Source organism: Mustelus asterias, chromosome 5 (genome assembly GCF_964213995.1).
Source record: "Mustelus asterias chromosome 5, sMusAst1.hap1.1, whole genome shotgun sequence".
Taxonomy (NCBI): domain Eukaryota; kingdom Metazoa; phylum Chordata; class Chondrichthyes; order Carcharhiniformes; family Triakidae; genus Mustelus; species Mustelus asterias.
This window is the reverse complement of record NC_135805.1, coordinates 45,884,006-45,904,454: the sequence shown is the minus strand read 5'-3', so window position 1 is coordinate 45,904,454 and position 20,449 is coordinate 45,884,006. Positions and strand designations below refer to the sequence as shown.

Here is a 20,449-nt window from a genome sequence, read left to right as displayed (position 1 = left end):
CAAATGTGGCCCCCCCCTCCAACCCCAAGCAAAACGGCTGCACAGGCCTGTATGAAATGTTTAAACAATGAACTGGTTGTTTGCAGTGTTTTACCTGTAGATAATAGTATGGGTTACTTAAGGCGGTCTGCAAGGCAGTGCGAGGTGCAGCATTTAAGTGTCGGCGAATAGTGCCGGCAGCACTGAAATATACAACCTCATGGAGTGGCTGAGTCTCTGGAGGCAAAAGATATTGTCTGCAAAAAGCACAAAAACCATGGTTGCATTATTATCCGGTACCTTACAACAGAGCAAACTATCCTGGGGCCAGGCACCTCACAATTGAGGACATTCTGGGTGGTGGGGTTATGAAATCCATTTAAAATGCACCCGATTTTCATATCAGCTGCTCCCGTGTTAGATAGCGGATTACAGTCCAGTTTACTCCAGCAAAGAACTTTGGTCCAAGTCTTCCAGTCTCCACATCGTCAGAGACTAGGGGGGGGGAACTTTACCATTTTGAGTCTAAGTGCCGAATCCGGGCGTCAAATAGATCCGCGCCTGGAATCCTCTTTCCAGCGCGCCCATACGCATTTTGCCGGCTCCGGCCTGATTCGCGCTGTGGGTGGGGCTTAGCGCAGTTCAAAAAAATCTGACAGCGCGCCCAGGCGTGGAAAAAAAAGCAGAAAGCGGAGAGAGCGGCTCTCTGACAGTCATCCTCTGGTTGGTGGGGGGGTGGGGGGGTAGTGTCACCAATCATCCCCTGGGAGGGGAGAGGGGGTGAGACCGATCATCCCCGGGGGGGGGGGGGGGGGGGGGGAGAGGGGGTGTGAAGCATCATCCTCTGGTCGGGGGGTTCCGCTGCCTGTCTGTGGCCGATCCCTCCTGGCACCATCTCTAGTACACTACCAGCCACAGCCATCTCTCCCGCTCTCTCCCACCTGCAGGGAAGAGTAATCTGTGGCTGGTAGTGTACCAGTGATGGTGCCAGGAGGGATCAGCCGCAGACTGGCAGCGGAACCCCCCCGACCAGAGGATGATACGTCACACCCCCTCTCCTCCCCGCCCCCCCCCCCCCGGGGATTATGGATCACACCCCCTCTCCTCCTCCCACCCCCCTCCCGCCCCAACCAGAGGATGACCTGGGTCAGAGAGCCGTTGCAGTCTCTGACCCCGCTCTTTGGAGGCTGCAGAGGTGACTTCAGACTTTTATTTTGCAGGTGGGTAACAGCGCGGACGCGGATTGGGCCAGAAGACGGTAAAGTGGGATTTGGCGGTAGAGTTGGGCGCGCGGTTCATTAAGTCGATTTAAATGCATGCAAATACATTTAAATCGTCGGGCCGCCCGATTCAGCGCGGGCCGGACCTGCACCCGAATCGGGTGTCGGTAAAGCCGCGATCTGCTCGGAATCGGGTGCAGATCGCGGTATAGGCCGGACGCCCAACTTTACTGCGATTTCGCGCCTGAAAATGGGCACCAAGTTTTGGTAAAATCAGGCCCCAGGTGTGTGACAGAAGACAAAATCCTGCACAAACCCTGACATGTGGACCTATGTGGGAATTGCCCAAGGAATTTGAACATCTGATGGACAATTCCCCTGCTCCCCAGGACCCTCTGCGAATGAGCTAGAGTCAGAGACCTCAGGCATTTTCGTGCTTACCTGGATAATTATCCAGGAAATGTTGTTAGATATATTAAAATGTAGTGTAAACATCTGGGTAACTACACAGCTGACCTTCTCAATCACCCACACCGAGGCCTCTGCTCCCCCCCCCCCCCCCCCCCGCCCCCCTCCATGGACTACTCTCGTTGACTTATCCCAACCATCTCCGAGAGCCGACCTGACTATCCGTCCACTCAATCAGAATACCCTACTGACCTAATCCTTGCTCAACTAACCTTCCCCAAACCTCTTGACTATCTATCAGACCTGACCCGATTCTCCACCACTGCCCTCCCCTATTGCCCGCCCCCTACCTCAATCAAGTTGAGGAAATTTTCGATTGCAGATTCAATCTGAAAATCACTGCCACTGCTTGACAGATTCCAGCCCCCACAGCATTAAACTATGAGCAATACGAAGGGAGTGAGCACTCTCATACTTGTGGCACAGTGGTTAGCACTGCTGCCTCACAGCACCAGGAACCTGGGTCCGATTCCCGGCTTGGGTCACTAACTGTGTGGAGTTTGCACATTCTCCCTGTGTCTGTGTGGGTTTCCTCCCACAGTCCAAAAGATGTGCTGGTTAGGTGCATTGGCCATGCTAAATTCTCCCTCAGTGTATCCGAACAGGTGCCGGAGTGTGGCGACTAGGGGATTTACACAGTAACTTCATTGCAGTGTTGATGTAAACCTACTTGTGACACTAATAAATAAACTTTAAATTTTAAAACTTGTATTCTGTACTTTGTTCTGTGCATTAGAATAAAATATAATGCATAAGGCAGTCATAAATAAGATAGTCACCAACAAATCCAATAAGGAATTCAACAGAAATTTCAAAACCCAGAAAGTGCTGAACATGTGGAGTTTGCAAGCAGATTGGAGTGATTGAGGCAAATAGCATTGATGCTATCAGGGGAAGCTAGATAAGTAACGAGAGGAAAAGGAATGAAGGATATGTTGATAAGATGAGATGAAGCTTGCATGGAACACAAATACCATCATATATAGTTGGGCTGAATGGTCTGTTTCGGTGCTATAAATTCTGCCGTAAGTCACAAGGTGGGAAGATTTTACTGGTTTGCAATGTTTGGGGCGGAGTGCAAACAATAATTCACTGGCTCAATAGTGAGCCCAAATAAACGCGAACTACACCATATTTCCTGTACACAGTTGGTAGCAAGTGAGACAGAAAAATATCAGACAACCCTTGGGTTCATAATTTGAATCCTTCAAAACTGGTGGAACAAAAGGCTGATGCTACCTCAGTCTGAGGTAACATCATATTAGGGCAAAGCAAGAGGGAGCTTTATTCTGAAGTTAATCCAAAACAACTGAGCCACAATTGATTCGACTGATCCCCTCCACCACAGAAGCATTATGGCTGTAATTGGCACCATCTATGATACACTGCAGCAACCCAGGATGTCCCAAAGCCTTTCACAGACAGTACATCATCACTGGAGTGTAGTCATTTCGTAACATAGGCATTTGCGACAGCCAATTTGCGCACTGCAAGTTCTCACAGACAGCAACAAGACAAACAAACAGTTAATCTGATTTTTGTTGGTGTTTCTTAAGGGATTAATTTTTGACAAGACATTGGGAGAACTCCCCAGGTTTGAATCAAACAATGCAATGTGATTTTTATTTTGCATTCACCTGAACTGGTAGGCTGGTCTTTGGTTTAAGGGCTTATTCAAAAGAAGTGCTCCTCCGACATTGTGGCACTCCCCGAGTGCCACACTCACGTGTCAGCCTCGATTACATGTACATGTCCTGAATGGGGGTCTGCACATCCATGACCTTCTGACTCAGAGATGGCACATACCTACCATTGTGACCAACGTCGACACTTAAATATACCTTCAATAATGATATCCAGTTCTTGCTCGGAAAGAGCCTTTCAGGTAAAAGCCGGCTGAAGACTAAGCATTAGGTGCTTTGGGCACGGTGGCACAGTGGTTAGCACAGCTGCCTCACAGTGCCAGGACCTGGGTTCAATTGCGGCCTTGGGTGACTGCACATTCCGGCCTTGGGTGACTGCACATTCTCCCTGTGTCTGCGTGGATCACCTGCTTTATTTCATAGAATCGTGGAATCCCTAGGTGCAGGAGGAGGCCATTTGGCCCATCGCGTCTGCACCAACTCTCCGACAGAGCATCCCACCTAGCAGCCCCCCCCCCCCTACCCCCCACCCCCCAACTTCATCCCCACAACCCCACACACCCACCATGGCCAATCCACCTAACCTGCACATCTTTGGACTGTGGGAGGAAACTGGAGAACCCGGAGGAAACCCATGCAAACACAGGAAGAATGTGCAAACTCCACACAGTCACCCCAGGCCGGAATTGAACCTGGGTCCCTGGCACTGTGAGGCAGCTGTGCTAACTACTGTGTCACCGTGCCGCTCAACAGCTTCTCACAGGTGTAAGCAATCCCATTGGTACTAAAACTGGAGTGAGCCAAGATGGCTAAAGCTGGAATCTAGACTGGCAATATTGGTTCACATCTCTTGTCATTACAGCAATGGCAGCTGAGCAAAGTTAGCAAGTTACATATGTCTATCATTAATGTTCCTTCAAACAAGAGACAGAGTTTCCAAGTCATCGCCCAGCAACAGAGAAAAGAACTAACAAAACATTCTGAAAAGCAAACATTGATTGAGTCAGGTTTTGTGAAGCCATGAGCATTCAATTCTGAGTGGCATGACGAGGGCAAACAGAACCAACAGGCAAGCGGAAACAAGAACTGCTTCTCAGCAAATGATGAGTGCAATGCTCAAAACATTTATGGTAGATTGAATTTTTCTTCTTTCCAGGATATACTTTTAATTTCGTGGCTTTTCAGTTTTGTTCACAAATTGATTGATTGTATGTCCTGATGGTTTTAACCAAGATAAGATAAGAAACTTTAATTAATTTTGAATGAAGCCCAGTCCATCACGCAAACCAGCCTCCCATCCATTGAGTCTGTCTACACTTCCCGCTGCCTCGACAAAGCAGCCAGCATAATTAAGGACCCCACACACCCCGTACATTCTCTCTTCCACCTTCTTCCGTCGGGAAAAAGATACAAAAGTCTGAGGTCACGTACCAACCGACTCAAGAACAGCTTCTTCCCTGCTGCCATCAGACTTTTGAATGGACCTTGCAATAAGTTGATCTTTCTCTACACCCTAGCTATGACTGTAACGCTACATTCTGCACTCTCTCGTTTACTTCTCGATGTACAGTGTGCTTTGTCTGTATAGTGCGCAAGAAACAATACTTTTCACTGTATACTAATACATGTGACAATAATAAAATCAAATCAAAAATCAAATCATTGGGGTAATTGCTTAAAAATAGAGTAAAAACAGGTGCTAATGTCAGTTTGGAATTTTTGAGCCAGTATTCTGGCTGCACTTTAAATAACCAAAGCGTGAAACAGAATAAGAGAAGTCCAACTGGATTTGTCCAACAAGCAATTGTAAAGATTCATCTGTCAGCTTTCATTTTAAAATATTACCCACATATTGTACATGTGGAGCGCGGTTCGCTCAGCTGGCTACAGTGTGATCAGAACAATGCCAATACTGTGGATTCAGTCCCTGTAATAGCTGTGGTAGCTTATGGGGACCTACCCCTTTGCATTTGCAGGGTGGTGCTCCGCAAGCTATACGTAACCAATAGTTTCTCTCCCTAAGTGACAGAGATACCAATGGGCCTTTGTGGATTATGGCTAATTACTTACCATTGAACCATGCTATCAGACTTTCTTTTTCGAGTTAGGTGTGTGTTGCTATTCTAGATGGCGCCAGAGCCTGGCGACTTCTTACCAGCTGTTCCCAGCATACCTTAAAATTCAATCTTTTACTCTCGTTCTACGCTCTTAAAACAATACTCTAACTGTTTTAAACTTCCTAATAACGCTCTGATCTTTCTCTCCGCCCTATCAGTAACTGCAACACTATATTCCGCACCCTATCCTTTCCTTTTCCCCCCCCCCCATGTACTCTATGAATGGTATGTTTTGTCTGTAACAGCTCACAAGAAACAATACTTTTCACTGTATCCCAATACATGTGACAATAATAAATCAAATCAATTTAATTCAAAAATACCGATACATAATTCCTCAGCAAAATGCCTGAATCTCTCAGTATTTCTCAAGTCACGGATGGAGTTAAAACACTGGCGTATGTTCGAGTTTTTTTTAAATTCAAACATTTATGGGATGTGGGCATTGCTGACTGGGTCTGCGTTTATTACCCATCCTTAATTGCCTTTGAGTGGCTCGCTAGGCCATTTCAGAGGGCATTTAAAAGTCTACAGTCTGCTGTGGATCTGGAGTCACATGAAATCCAGGCCAGTTAAGGACAGCAGATTTCCTTCCCTAAAGGGCATTGGTGAACCAGGTGGGGTTTTACGACAATGTTTTCAAGGTCACCATTAGACTTTTAATTCCAGATTTTTTACTGAAATCAAATTTCACCGCCAGTCACGATGGGATTCGAACCCAGGTCCTTGGACCATTACCCTGGGTCTCTGGATTACTAGTCCAGTGAAAATACCACTGTGCCACCACCTCTCCTCCCCGAGTTGCTCCGACAGTCTTTGCGGGCACATCCTACAAGGGCTAAAAGCAGAGACAAGAGTTCTCTGCAGGGAAAAATAAAGTAAAATTAATACTGGGAACTTTGGAGAGAAAACTAATGCCAAACTTTGTGGCTGTTCGCTTACAGAAGCATCACTCGTGATGCAGCTGCAGGAACGTATCGAGTGAGTCATTCTGACATCACTGTTTTATCAACAGTGATTAAATCATCCCGAACAACACTGTCTGCTAACCTTACTGGCACCAGTTTGGCAGAAGGCAAACTTGCATTTAATCATTTCCTGTTACGTTATATTTTGAAACAGAGTCTTTGTGAACAGGTTTCCTGGAAATGCTACCAAGTATATGAACGATTGACCAGCAAAATTCTGCCCAGGCCAGACACTGTTTACATAAATATAAAGCTTTTGTTAACTATTGAACAGGCAGTTGGAGCAGTGGATGACAACAGATTTAACTTCCCAAATCTGCTGAATTACAGTCTCAGAGCAGAGAAGCCGATGCACCTTTGTGGAGGACGGCTAATCAGAATTTGCACAGACCACAGCCTGGAGAAGGACCATCCCTCAAACACAGGAGGGAAGAAACTGGGAGAAAGAATCATAGAAATCATTGAATCATAGAAAGCCTACAGTACAGAAAGAGGCCATTCGGCCCATCGAGTCTGCACCGGCCACAATCCCACCCAGGCCCTATCCCCATATCCCTATATCTTTACCTACTAATCCCTCTAACCTACACATCTCAGGACAATAAGGACAATTTTTAGCATGAGCAATCAACCTAACCCACACATCTTTGGACTGTGGGAGGAGACCGGAGCACCCGGAGGAAACCCACGCAGACACGAGGAGAATGTGCAAACTCCACACAGACAGTGACCCAAGCCAGGAATCGAACCCAGGTCCCTGGAGCTGTGAAGCAGCAGTGCTAACCACTGTGCTACCGTGCCGCCTATAAAGGGGATATATAGAAGAATCTGTAGAAAAATTGTCTCTGAAAAAAATTAGCAAAATTCAAAGTATTCAAGTCTTAAATGTCAAGCCCTCTGGGCTGTTGAAAGATTTCAGAGGGGAGATGTATTTTTTTCTATTCATTCACAGGATGTGGACATCGCTGGCTAGGCCAGATTTATTGTCCATCCTTAATTGCCCTTGAGAGGTGGTGGTGAGCTGCCTTCTTGAACTGCGGCAGTCCCAGAGGGGTGTGGGTACACATACAGTGCTGTAGAGAGAGAGAGAGAGAGAGTTCCAGGATTTTGACCCAACAGTGAAGGAATGGCAATATGTCAGGATGGTGAGTAACTTGGAGGGGAATCTCCAGGTGGTGGTGTTCCCCGGTATCTGATGCCCTTGTCCTTCTCGATGGTAGTCGTCGTGGGTTTAGAAGATGCTGCCTCAGGAACCTTGATGAGTTCCTGCAGTACATCTTGTTGACAGGACACATGGCTGCCACTGTTCGTTGGTGGTGCAGGGATTGAATGTTTGTGCAAAGGGTAGCAATCAAGTGGGCTGCATTGTCCTGCATGGTGTTGAGCTTCTTGAGCTGCACTCATCCAGGCAAATGGAGAGTATTCCATCTCACTCCTGACTTGTGCCCTGTAGATGTTGGAAAGGCTTTGAGGAGATAGGAGGTGAGTTACTCGCTACAGGATTCCCGGCATTTGACCTGCTCTTACAGCCACAATATTTTATATGGCTAGTCCAGTTCAATGTCTGGTCAATGGTAGCCCACACCCCAGGAAGTGGGAGTTTCAGTGATGGTAATCCCATTGATAGCGGAGTCATTGGCCACAATTTCTCAATTCTTCTCAAAAGTGAAAATTGTGTTATGGAATTGGAGAATACCCAACACACCACATTTGTTCCAGAAGGACAAAAGGGTAAACTGCGCAACTGGTTTAACATCAGATATGGGAAAAGTCTTAGAATGCATCATTCAAAACGAGATTAGTGAACATTTAAAAATGCATGATCTGCATCAAGGACAAATGCGTGTATTTGCTAACAAGTTATATTAGACAATTTAAAGGTTTTGAAAAAGTGACCAATTGTATCGACAAAGGAATACAGAAGCTGTAATGTAACTGGATTTTCAGAACGTGATTAGTGAGGTCTTTCACAAGAATCTTCTCAAATTCAACATGTCGCAGTAAATATAGAAGAATCTAATTGAAGATTTGTTAACAGAGGAAAAACAAAATTTGTATTCAGAGAAAAGCAAAAGTTGAAGGGTCAATCACGAGGGGGCATAGTTTTAGGGTAAGGGGCAGGAGATTCAGAGGGGGTTTGGGAAAAAAGAAATTCACGCAGAGGGTGGTGGGAAGCTGGAATGCACTCCTAGGAAGGCAGTGGAGGCCGGAAACCTTAAGCACTTGACACATCTTAACAGTCAAGGATGTGGGACAAGTGCTGGGAATGGGATTAGTGTGCCTATAGTGGTGGTGATTGTTGGTGCAGACTCAATGGGCCAAAGAACCTTTTCTACGGTGTATGACTCTATGACTAAAGGTTAGGTGAAATGGGTGTTGCTTGTTTTGGGGATGCGTTCGGAATGGTGTACCCTAGGGGTTAGTGCTCACCCACTTTCATCCTTCATTTGTAGATGATTTAGACTTGAGCATCAGAAGCACAATCTCAAACAAGATGATGCCAAAAAACCTATAGAGAAGGATTGAGACATGTCAGCTGAATAGGCAGAGAGGTGATTGCTTCAACTTAACGTGAATAAGTATAATATATTTCGAGAGGAGAAATGAAGAATGGCAGCATCCATTCAACAAAAAGAAGTGATCGCTGTGAATGGATGGATAGATCCAACGGTTGGAATGCTAAATTTCCTGAAAGTGAACAATTATGTGGGTGGCACCTTTAAAAATGCTAGCAGCACTTTGAGTTTTATAAACAAGAATAAAATGGGAAGAGTGAAAAGTAGTGATAAGCCTGTACAAAATATTAGGGCAGTTAGTGTGAGGTTTTGGTCACCCTGAAAAGAAAGAACAATGAGATGTTTCTAATGACAGTGTAGTAAAAATTTGATTTGTTTCATTAGTCTACAAAAAAAACCAAAATGGTAACTCCCTGGAATAAACTTTTCTCAGGCACATTAACAAGCTTTATATAAAGCCAAGGGTAATATACAGCACAGATTCACCAGGATGATGGCATGTTGTGAGGAGAGACTTGCAATAATTGGACTATTCCAATGGAGTGAAGATAGCAAAGACTTAAAAAAGACCTTTTTAAAATTATGAATGGTTTTAATGCAGTGACGCCAGGTTGGTGAGTCAATGATGAGGAGCTATCAAATATAATGTGGTCACTAAAAAGAGCGAGAGAGAGATCAGGAGAAAGGACCTGCCCCCGGGACTCTCTGGGGCAGGCAGAAGCTCTAAAGGCCTCAAATCCTTTTGGTGCTTTCCAGAAAGAAAGGAGGAGGAAACCAGAGTGTGTGTGAGAGAGAGAGAGAGAGAAAAAATGTGGACAGGTGGCTGGTACAAAGATCTGCCTCAGATCCCCATGGAATGGGTACAAGTGTTCAAACTTTTCTTGACACTCCTCTTCCTACGAAATCTAAAGGTTGTAGAGTTTTTGGCCTGCAACTGCTCACAAATTTCCAAATTAGGGACACAGCTAAGGTGAGGGATGGGATGTTGGTCTGTCCCCGACAGGAAAATCAGACAGCACTTTCCTCACACCTCGCAGCAGCAGCACACATCAAACATGCTAATCCAGTCGGGAACTCAGAGGAAAACTTGTCCCTAAATCAGTGATGCCACTTTTAACTGTTCCTGCCAACTTCGTTTTTGTCTCACCTTACAAGTTTGTCCAGGAATTCAAGCACTTCCATCCGCAGTACTTCAAACCTGCTTAGTTTCTTGGATCTTCTCGATTTCTTCATTTCCATCAAGGTCTATGAAAGTCAGAATAATACAAAAACTTACAACAACTATTCATTGGTATAACTGTTGTTTACCCCTGGGATTTTGATTGGGCCTGATGCCTTGGTCCCATTGGCTGCTGTTGCTGGGGCCTGTTTTACAAAAATAAATGTGTTCTTTCCAGGATGGAGCTGTAAGCCTTGTACTGTATCAACTTTTCCCGCAGACAAAGAAACCAATTCACTGCGTATGTTGACTAGAGATGAACATAGAAAAGCTACAGCACAAACAGGCCCTTCGGCCCACAAGTTGCGCCGAACAATTTTCTTACCTTCTAGGCTCATCTATAATCCTCTATCTTACTAACCTCCATGAACCTATCCAAAAGTCTCTTAAAAGACCCAATCGAATCCGCTTCCACCACCACTACCGGCAGCCGATTCCACGCACCCACCACCCTCTGAGTGAAAAACTTACCCCTAACATCTCCTCTATACCTACTCCCCAACACCCTAAACCTGTGGCCTCTCGTGACAACCATTTCAGCCCTGGGTAAAAGCCTGGGTAAAAGAAGCTGGACAATAACTCATAAGTGGCTCAGACAACCTGACAATGATCATTTATTCTGCAATGCATCAGAACTACTTTACTGCTGCCTTGGACCTCTCTGACAGACATTAAATTATATGTCCTTTAAATAAGATTTCATTTCCCATACATCGGCACAGTTCACATCCCCAAACACACAATATTGTGACTGAGTTGAATTGTATTAAAGTAACAGCGTTTTGGGAACCTGAAAGTATAAAGCATTACATGGATGGCATTAAAATAGTGTCCGTTCACTCCTCCCACCCATTGTCCACTGGCAGCTGATCAGGATATACACATTAAGTTACATTTTTTTAGAAAATGCCTTAGCATTATTTAAATTTGCCAACTTCAGGTTTAAAGTACTACACGTTCCCACTGAAACATCTGCTACTTGGACTTGAAGAGGATTCGCCATCAATTTTCAGGTGCAAGTCAGAGCTATACAACTGCCTGATTACCTGAAAACAAGAATATAGTGCCTTATGACTTTCTTTGTATTCAGCAAGTGCAAATCTTGTGGTGACACAGTGGCACAGTTTCACACTGCTTCACAGCAGCCAGGGACCTGGGTTCGATTCCTGGCTCGGGTCACTGTCTGTGTGGAGTTTGCACGTTCTCCCCGTGTCTGCAGGGGTTTCTTCCGGGTGCTCCAGTTTCGTCCCACAGTCCGAAAGACGTGCTGGTTAGGTACATTGACCCGAACAGGCGTTGGACTGTGGCGGCTAGGGGAATTTCACAGTAACTTCATTGCAGTGTTAATGTAAGCCTTACTTGTGACTAATAAATAAACTTTACTTTATCTTATGGTTAGAATTAAAGGAACAGGGAGGCACATTCTCCTCGTGTCTGCGTGGGTTTCCTCTGGGTGCTCCGGTTTCCTCCCACAGTCCAAAGATGTGCGGGTTAGGTTGATTGGCCAGGTTAAAAATTGCCCCTTAGAGTCCTGAGATGCGTAGGTTAGAGGGATTAGTGGGTAAATATGTGGGGGTAGGGCCTGGGTGGGATTGTGGTCGGTGCAGACTTGATGGGCCGAATGGCCTCCTTCTGCACTGTAGGGTTTCTATGATTCTATGATTCTATGAATGCAAAACATTAGCAGAGTATTTGCAGTCATGACTTTGTAGAGGTATCTGTGGGCATGTGGATCAGATAAAAGTGTGGTGATAATTGTACATCATCACATATAGAGATTGGGATGCACGATAACACAAGATTGATGTGTTATCGTGCATCCCGTGACCGGTGACAAGTGGTGTCCCGCAGGGTTCAGTGTTGGGGCCACAGCTGTTCTCTTTATATATTAACGATCTAGATGACGGGACTGGGAGCATTCTGGCCAAGTTTGCCGATGATACAAAGATAGGTGGAGGGGCAGGTAGTATTGAGGAGGTGGGGAGGCTGCAGAAAGATTTAGACAGTTTAGGAGAGTGGTCCAAGAAGTGGCTGATGAAATTCAACGTGGGCAAGTGCGAGGTCGTACACTTTGGAAAAAAGAATAGAGGCATGGACTATTTTCTAAACGGTGACAAAATTCATAATGCTAAAGTGCAAAGGGACTTGGGAGTCCTAGTCCAGGATTCTCTAAAGGTAAACTTGCAGGTTGAGTCCGTAATTAAGAAAGCAAATGTAATGTTGTCATTTATCTCAAGAGGCTTGGAATACAAAAGCAGGGATGTACTTCTGAGGCTTTATAAAGCACTGGTTAGGCCCCATTTGGAGTACTGTGAGCAATTTTGGGCCCCACACCTCAGGAAGGACATACTGGCACTGGAGCGGGTCCAGCGGAGATTCACACGGATGATCCCAGGAATGGTAGGCCTGACATACGATGAACGTCTGAGGATCGTGGGATTATATTCATTGGAGTTTAGGAGGTTGTGGGGAGATCTGATAGAAACTTACAAGATAATGAACGGCTTAGATAGGATGGACGTAGGGAAGTTGTTTCCATTAACAGGGGAGACTAGGACGCGGGGGCACAGCCTTAGAATAAAAGGGAGTCACTTTAGAACAGAGATGAGGAGAAATTTCTTCAGCCAGAGAGTGGTGGGTCTGTGGAATTCATTGCCACAGAGGGCTGTGGAGGCCGAGACGTTGAGCGTCTTCAAGACAGAAATTGATAAATTCTTGATTTCTCGAGGAATTAAGGGCTATGGGGAGAGAGCGGGTAAATGGAGTTGAAATCAACCATGATTGAATGGTGGAGTGGACTCGATGGGCCGAATGGCCTTACTTCCGCTCCTATGTCTTATGGTCTTATGGTTCTTTGAATGCATCCAGGAGATTTTTCCTAAAACAAAAGATGAAATATAATGCGGAAAAATGTGAAGTTATCCACTTTGGTAGAAAAATAGAAATGCAGAGTATTTCTCAAGTGGGGCAAGATTGGGAAATGTTCATGTCCAAAAGGCCCTGGGTGTTCTTGTGAAGTAAAGTTCATTTATTAGTCAGTCACAAGAAAGCTTACATTCACACTGTAATAAAGTTACTGTTAAAATCCCCTAGTCACCACACTCTGGTGCCTGTTTGGGTACACTGCGGGAGAATTTTGCATGGCCAATGCACCTAACCTGCACACCTTTGGACTGTGGGAAGAAACCAGAGTACCTGGAGGCTAACATGCAGGTGTAATAAGCAATTAGGAAGGCAACTAGAATGTTAGCCTTTTTTGGAAGGAGATTGGAGTACAGGAATAAGGAAGTCTTGCTCCAGTTGCATACAGCCTTGGTGAGACCACACCTGGAGTATTGTGTTGTAGCTTTGGTCTCTTTACCCAAGGAAGACATCTTGTCCATGAAGGGAGTGCAACAAAAGTTCATCAGACTGATCCCTGGGATGGTGGGATTGTCCTATGAGGAGAGACTGAGCAGAGTGGGCCTGTATTCTCTACAGTTTAGAAGAATGAGAAGTGACTGAGACATACAAAATTCTTACAGGATTTGACAGGGAAGGTGCAGGATGTTTTGCCTGGTAGAGGTGTGAGGGGTGGGATTTAGAACCAGAGGACACAGTCTTACAATAAAAAAGCCAGGCCATTTAGGACCTGGATGAGGAGGAATTTCCTCAGGGGATGGTAAGTATTTTGAATTTTCTACCCCAGAGGGCTCTGGAGGTTCAGTCATTGATTATGTTCAAAGCAGAGGTTGATAGAATTCTAATAAAGTAAAGTTTATTTATTAGTCACAAGTAGGCTTACGTTAACACTGCAATGAAGTTACTGTGAAAATCCCCTAGTCACCACACTCCAGCGCCTGTTCGGGTACAGAGGGAGAATTTAGCATGGCCAATGCACCTAACCAACACGTCTTTCAGACTGTGGGAGGAAACCGGAGCACCTGGAAAAAACTCACGCAGACACGGGGAGAACGTACAAATTCCACACAGACAGTGACCCAAGCCGGGAATCGAACCCAGGTCCCTGGTGCTGTGAGGCAGCAGTGCTAACCACTGCCACCGTGCTGCCCCAATGAATCAATGGCATTGTGGGCAGATGGCACTGAGGTAAAAGATCAGCTATGATCTAGTTAATTGACAGAGAAGACTCAGGGGGCTGAATGGCCTACTCATGCTCCTAATTTTCCTAAAATGGAGCTGAAATCGGTCCTCATTGTGCCCGAGTTCCAGCTGGAATCCCGAAAATCATCCAGTGCCGCACTGGTCATGGGAACATTTCGGGCACCCAGGAGGGCTGCCTAAGACAGACATTAGGTCCCTTTGATATGTTAATGAGATGTTCACCGGGGCCTCTCAGAGGTACGGAGCTAACCTGAGCAGAGCGGCTTTCGGCTGTACAAGCGCCACTACCAAAAAACATCAGCTGAGTTGAAGCGAAATAGATGTACAGCCAGGAGGAGCAGGAGTGTTTCTCCCAGATACACAGTATTCCCGATTGCTCAGCTGCTGTCAGCCTCCGATCGGTTCCCTTCCCATTCTACTCCTCCTCGAGGACCAGCTGCTGACAGGCGTGTGCAAACCAAACAAAAAAAAAATCATGACTTTTTCAAGTGAGGGTTTCAACTAAATTTGCGGATAGTTTGTCTTTGACCGACACAGACGTGATGGGCTGAAGGACCTTTTTTTCTGTGCTGTTGACCTCGATGACTCTGCCAGTTTGCAGAAAATAGAACAGAAACAGCCTGGAAATTGAAGATGGCGAGATTACAGAAAAACGAGCAAAACACCAATTGAAAATCAAAAAGAACCTTTTGGAGCTGATAAAGGTCAGTCTTTTCTTGTAGTGATTTCTGTTGTGATGTTTTATGATCTTCGTTGACCTCTACCACAGCAGCAACGTCTAAACACAAATGAAAAAAAGCTATTTGCAAGATGCAACTGAATCATTTCTTCTAAAGAACCCGTGTTGAGACAACGCCTTTGAGACACAAGAAAATTAAACTGGAACGAGACAAAAATAATCCCCTAGTGATGATGTTAATTAACTGTCGTTCACAGGCTTTGTTACCATTCCAGTTGATGTTACTACTGGAAGGCAAGACCCCAGAAAGGAACCCTGGCTCAAAAGACCGTAACTTTTACTTTTTTGTAAGAAAACATGGATGAACAGAGTAACAGGGCTACCAATTAGCTTTTAACAACAAAAAAAAATTACCATGAAAATTCTGACTATAACACAATACTCCTTCACTCCCACTTATCTTCATAAATGCACATAAAACAAAGAATCCCTACAGTGCAGAAGGAGGCCATTCGGCCAGTGATCATGCACCAACAACAATCCCACCCAGGCTCTAACCCCACCCATTTACCCCACTAATTCCCCTGACACTAAGTGGCAATTTAGCATGGTCAATCCATCTAACCCACACATCTTTGGACTGTGGGAGGAAACCGGAGCGCCCAGAGAAAACCGACGCAGACACGGGGAGAACGTGTAAACTCCACACAGTCACCCAAGACTGGAATCGAACCTGGGTCCCTGGTGCAGTGAGGCAGCAGTGCTAACCATTGTGCCACTGTGTACGTATTTAAGGATAACACAGGTTACAAAATATATCTTATGCTATAATGTTCTCAGTAAATACACAGTCCTTTTAAGCCCATAGGCTGGCTGTGGTCTGATGCATTCCATTCTGAAACCAAGTGAACTTCTGTGGATTTCTCCTCAATTCCCCCCAGATGATTCTTACACCATGAGCCAGCTTATCTCACTGGACTCTGGCTTCCACACAAGTGATTCCAAACTTCACTCTCTCAAGAAGACACGCTTTAGAATCTTGGAATCTTCTTCAAACGATGCTTTCCCTCAGCAGCTCCCAAGAGTCTGTTTCCAGTTTTTACAACTGTATTCTTTTGTCTTGAATGCTTTCACATAAACATGATGTGGAGATGCCAGCGTTGGACTGGGGTAAACACAGTAAGAGTTTTAACAACACCAGGTTAAAGTCCAACAGGTTTATTTGGTAGCAAATACCATTAGCTTTCGGAGCGCTGCTCCTTCATCAGATGGAGTGGAAATCTGTGCCCTGTTTGAGAGCAGATTTCCACTCCATCTGACGAAGGAGCAGCGCTCCGAAAGCTAATGGTATTTGCTACCAAATAAACCTGTTGGACTTTAACCTGGTGTTGTTAACTCTTAGTGTGTTCACATAATCACTCAGAGATCCAGCCACTAATTGCTTCACATTTGCTTCAACTATCACTTCCCAGGCTGTAGTAAAATATCAGAAACCTTAGGATCATTTCAGATATCTTTGGCTTCTCACGAGCTAAATACTTCTCAGCTCCGCCTGTGACTTCAATGAACGTTATCTTGTTCCAGTTCCCTCAGTTCCTTTAACTTCAGACTTCCTGGAAACATTGTTTCCTTAACTGTTTTTTTAGATTTCTGGCATTGGCATCCTTGCTGCTTACGCCATTGTATAGCTTTTCTTCTAGCAAATCTAAGAGAGATGTTCCCTCTCACTACTAAGCTCCTTCTCTTCTGGTTCCATTAAACTAAAAACATAAAAAGGTTCTCTTCCTCTAAAAGTGGCCCCTGATTGCTAAGCAACATCTTATTCTTTCTCTACACTCATACTTACTTTACACGTCATAAACTCTTTCAATAAATAGAAACACTGTTTGCATTGAAACCAGACCCCCCCCCATATATTCAAACATCTTTGTTGAACATGGATCTAACTATAGGTTTACCTTTCCCTACACAGAAACACTAAATTAAACTCACTTAAATCTATACCTTATTTCTAACATCTCGCAATACAAATATAGATCTCTTACAACTATCTCTGCTTCCTAACACTTTGTCAACTCAGGACTGAACCTTCCTCATCAGAAGCACTGAGCTGGTAGACGATGTCAACCAGCTAGATTGTGCACTCCCTTTCTTGGTACGCATGGCAATCAACTCTGAAGAAATGTACTGGAGACTCCACCAGAAAGATTAAGACCCAAGAGAAAGATCATAAGGACAATAAAAGGTGTGTTCTTTCACCCTCCCATTTACTTTTAAGGCAAAGCTAGATTAAACACACAGTAGGATATATGGATAAAGCAGGATGGGAAGTGGTTCGTGTAGAGTGCAAACACTATAAAGTTTAAGCTTTTTGGGCTGAATGGCCTGTTTCTGTCCTATTATTACAATGCAAAACCTACTTTAATTCGTTAAGATGGGGGAATAAAAGACTTCTGGACTGGGCAGTTGGAGGCAGCCAGGAATACATGTCCATGTAACTCAATTAATATAACCAAGTGACCTAAAATGTTCTCATTGTAAATTCTCATGTAACTCGGTCTGATAAGGAGCAAGGTCTCCTGAATTGTAATCCGGAACAATTGGCAATTGACCAATTTCTTTTAAAAACCAAAATGCCAGGTAAGTTCCACTATTGAGTTGAAAGCTCTCCTCACTGGCTGAACTAATTTTGCTACAAATTTGGCATTTGCTACCAAATAAACCTGTTGGACTTTAACCTGGTGTTGTTAAAACTCTTACTGAACTAATGCAAACAGTTTAGAAATAAACTTGCCCAGCTGGCACAGCAGTTTGAAAATATCCTTTCACCTCTGAAACCGAGATCTGTAATGTACAGACCAACAAAGGTCTCTTTGTAGTCTTCTGTACCAGCTGGATGGGTTTTGCATGAAGAATTTTGGTTGTCAGTGACTTCATTATTCAGAAAAAATTGGCAACCTCACCCAAAGACCATAGAGACAAATAATGGGAGCTGTGGCAAGATTCTCATTGCCACTATTAATTTTACTCTGCTTCTGGGCCTGGGTTTTATCTCATCTGACATTACTCAACACAAGTTATCAAATGTGTTCCAATTCTCCATCATTGACATTCCTCAGCATGTTAAACAATATAACTCGTGATAAATAGGTTGTGACCGTAACAATTAACTGGAACAAAAGGTCTTGCATCCATTTAAAATGTTCATTTAAGCAAATGACAATCAGTTCCGAACTGACTGGGTACAGAATTCCCTCAGAAAATAGTAACAGATTTTAAATGGTGGTTTTAAATGAATTGCAAAAGAATGCCTGGACACACGGCGAGTTAAATTTAGTGCAAAGTGAAACATTTTGTAAGGAAGGATGCAGAGAGGCAGTATAAACTAAATGGTACAATTTTAAAGGGACAGCAGGAATAGGGAGGCCTGAAGGTTCGGATATGGAAATCTTTGAAGATGGCATGACAAGTTAAGAAGGTAATTCAAAAAGCATATCCTTGGATTTTACCAACAGAGGTGTAGGCTAGAAAAGCGAGTTAATTACACTAAACATTTATAAATCACAGGTTAGGCCTCAGCTAGAGTATTGTGTCCAATAACGGGCATCACACTTTAGGACCACTTCCATCTAAAAGGAAAAGGGCAGCAGATACATGGGAACACCTGCAAGTTCCCCTCCAAGCCACTCACCATCCTGACTTGGAAATATATTGCCGTTTCTTCGCGGGCGCTGGATCAAAATCCTGGATTTCCCTCCCGAACAGCATTGTGGGTCAACCCACAGCACGTGGACTGCAGCGATTCAAGAAGGCAGCTCACCACCACCTTCTCAAGGGCAACTAGGGACGGGCAGTAAATGCTGGTCAGCCAGCGATGCCCATGTCCCACGAATGAATAAACAAAAAAGGAAGGGTGTCAAGGCCTTAGAGAAGGTGCAGAGGGATTTAATGGAGTGTTACCAGGGATGAGGGACACCAATTACGTGGAAAGACCAGAAAAACTGGGATTATTTTCCTGACGACAGAAAACTTTTAAGGAGAGATTTTATAGAGGCGAGTGGTTTTGATAACATTACACAGGGAGAAAAGGCTTCCACAGCAAGGTGGTAATAACCAGAGGTTACAAATTTAAGATAATCCCTTAAAAGCAAATAAATAATAACGAAGCAAGTATTTTTCTCATGAACTCAGCGAGTTGGGATGAGCTGGAATGCATTATCTGAAGGGGTAATAGAAGCAGATTCAATACTACTTTCAAAAGGAAAGCGTATACATACTTGAAAAAGAGAAATTTGCAGGACCATTGGAAAAAAGCAGGGGACAAATTGGATAGATAACTCTTTCAAAAGAGTCAATAGAGGCGTGATGGGCCAAATAGCCTCCTTACATGATTTGAGAAAATGGAATTAAATAAATGGTTAAATATGTAAGAATCCATCAGCTGGCACATTTACTTTACTCCACACCTACATTCCATAGTGATACTGGAAATCTCAGTTTTACACAACAAAAAACACTGGCCATGCCGTATCGGCTGAATACATTGCTCAGCGCTTACCATCCGGTTTCTGAAACCTTGTGAGGAAGTCTTCCAGCTTCTGCGTTGCGCCAGTGAGAACTTCTTGCTGCTTGGAAGACGTTAACACTTCTCTGCATTTCTGAAGCAGACACACCAACTCTTCTTTTGCCATCATTCTGCACCCAACAGAAAAAAAACCCACTTTTAATCACACCACAAATCCAACAAATGTACTGAAATGAGCGCCTTTTCCCACCTAACACAGGAATAGGGGTCCAGTCTCTCGGTTTGTTCTGCAGCCAGTAAGATTGTTGCTGATTTGGCAATATGCCGTTGTGGCTTTTTTAAAAACCCTATTCTGTGGAATATATGGTAAGAAGTCTCACAATACCAGGTTAAGGTTCAACAGGTTCATTTGGGATGACGAGCTTTTGAAACGCTTCTCTTTCATCATGTGAGTGACCACTCAACCGATGAAGGGGCAGTGCTCCGAAAGCTCCAAATAAACCTGCTGGACTTTAACCTGGTGTTGTGAGACTTCCTACCGTGGCCACCCCAGTCCAACGCTGGCATCTCCACATCATGGAACATATGGGCATCTCAGTGCCCCACATATTAGAATGCCTGCATTATATAATTATTACAATGCCAACATAAGAACATAAGAAATAGGAGCAGGAGTAGGCCATCTGGCCCTTCGAGCCTGCCCCGCCATTCAATAAGATCATGGCTGATCTGAAGCGAATCAGTTCCACTTACCCACCTGCTCCCCATATCCCCTAATTCCCTTATCGATCAGAAAACTATCTACCCGTGATTTAAACATATTCAACGAGGAAGCCTCCACCATTTCAATGGGCAGAGAATTCCAGAGATTCACTACCCTCTGAGAGAAGAAGTTCCCCCTCAACTCTGTTCTGAACCGGCCCCCCCTTATTTTGAGGCTGTGCCCTCTAGTTCTGGTTTCCCTTCTAAGTGGAAAGAATCTCTCCACCTCTACCCTATCCAGCCCCTTCA

The 20,449-nt window shown here is 44.5% G+C and overlaps 1 protein-coding gene across 5 annotated transcripts in view; it reads right to left on the bottom strand.

Moving 5' to 3' along the window:
* The window catches only part of orc3 (origin recognition complex, subunit 3), a 94,415-nt gene that overhangs the window by 20,922 nt on the left and 53,044 nt on the right, over positions 1-20,449 (bottom strand). For 4 of the 5 annotated variants that reach the window (XM_078212469.1, XM_078212470.1, XM_078212473.1 and 1 more), the window contains 4 exons: positions 19,472-19,608; positions 14,921-15,012; positions 10,059-10,156; positions 95-236 (listed from right to left, as the gene is read on the bottom strand). In XM_078212469.1, the coding sequence (XP_078068595.1) occupies positions 95-236; positions 10,059-10,156; positions 14,921-15,012; positions 19,472-19,608 (469 nt within the window). The remainder of the gene's footprint in view (positions 1-94; positions 237-10,058; positions 10,157-14,920; positions 15,013-19,471; positions 19,609-20,449) is intronic. The other variant, XR_013497755.1, reaches the window with a different exon arrangement.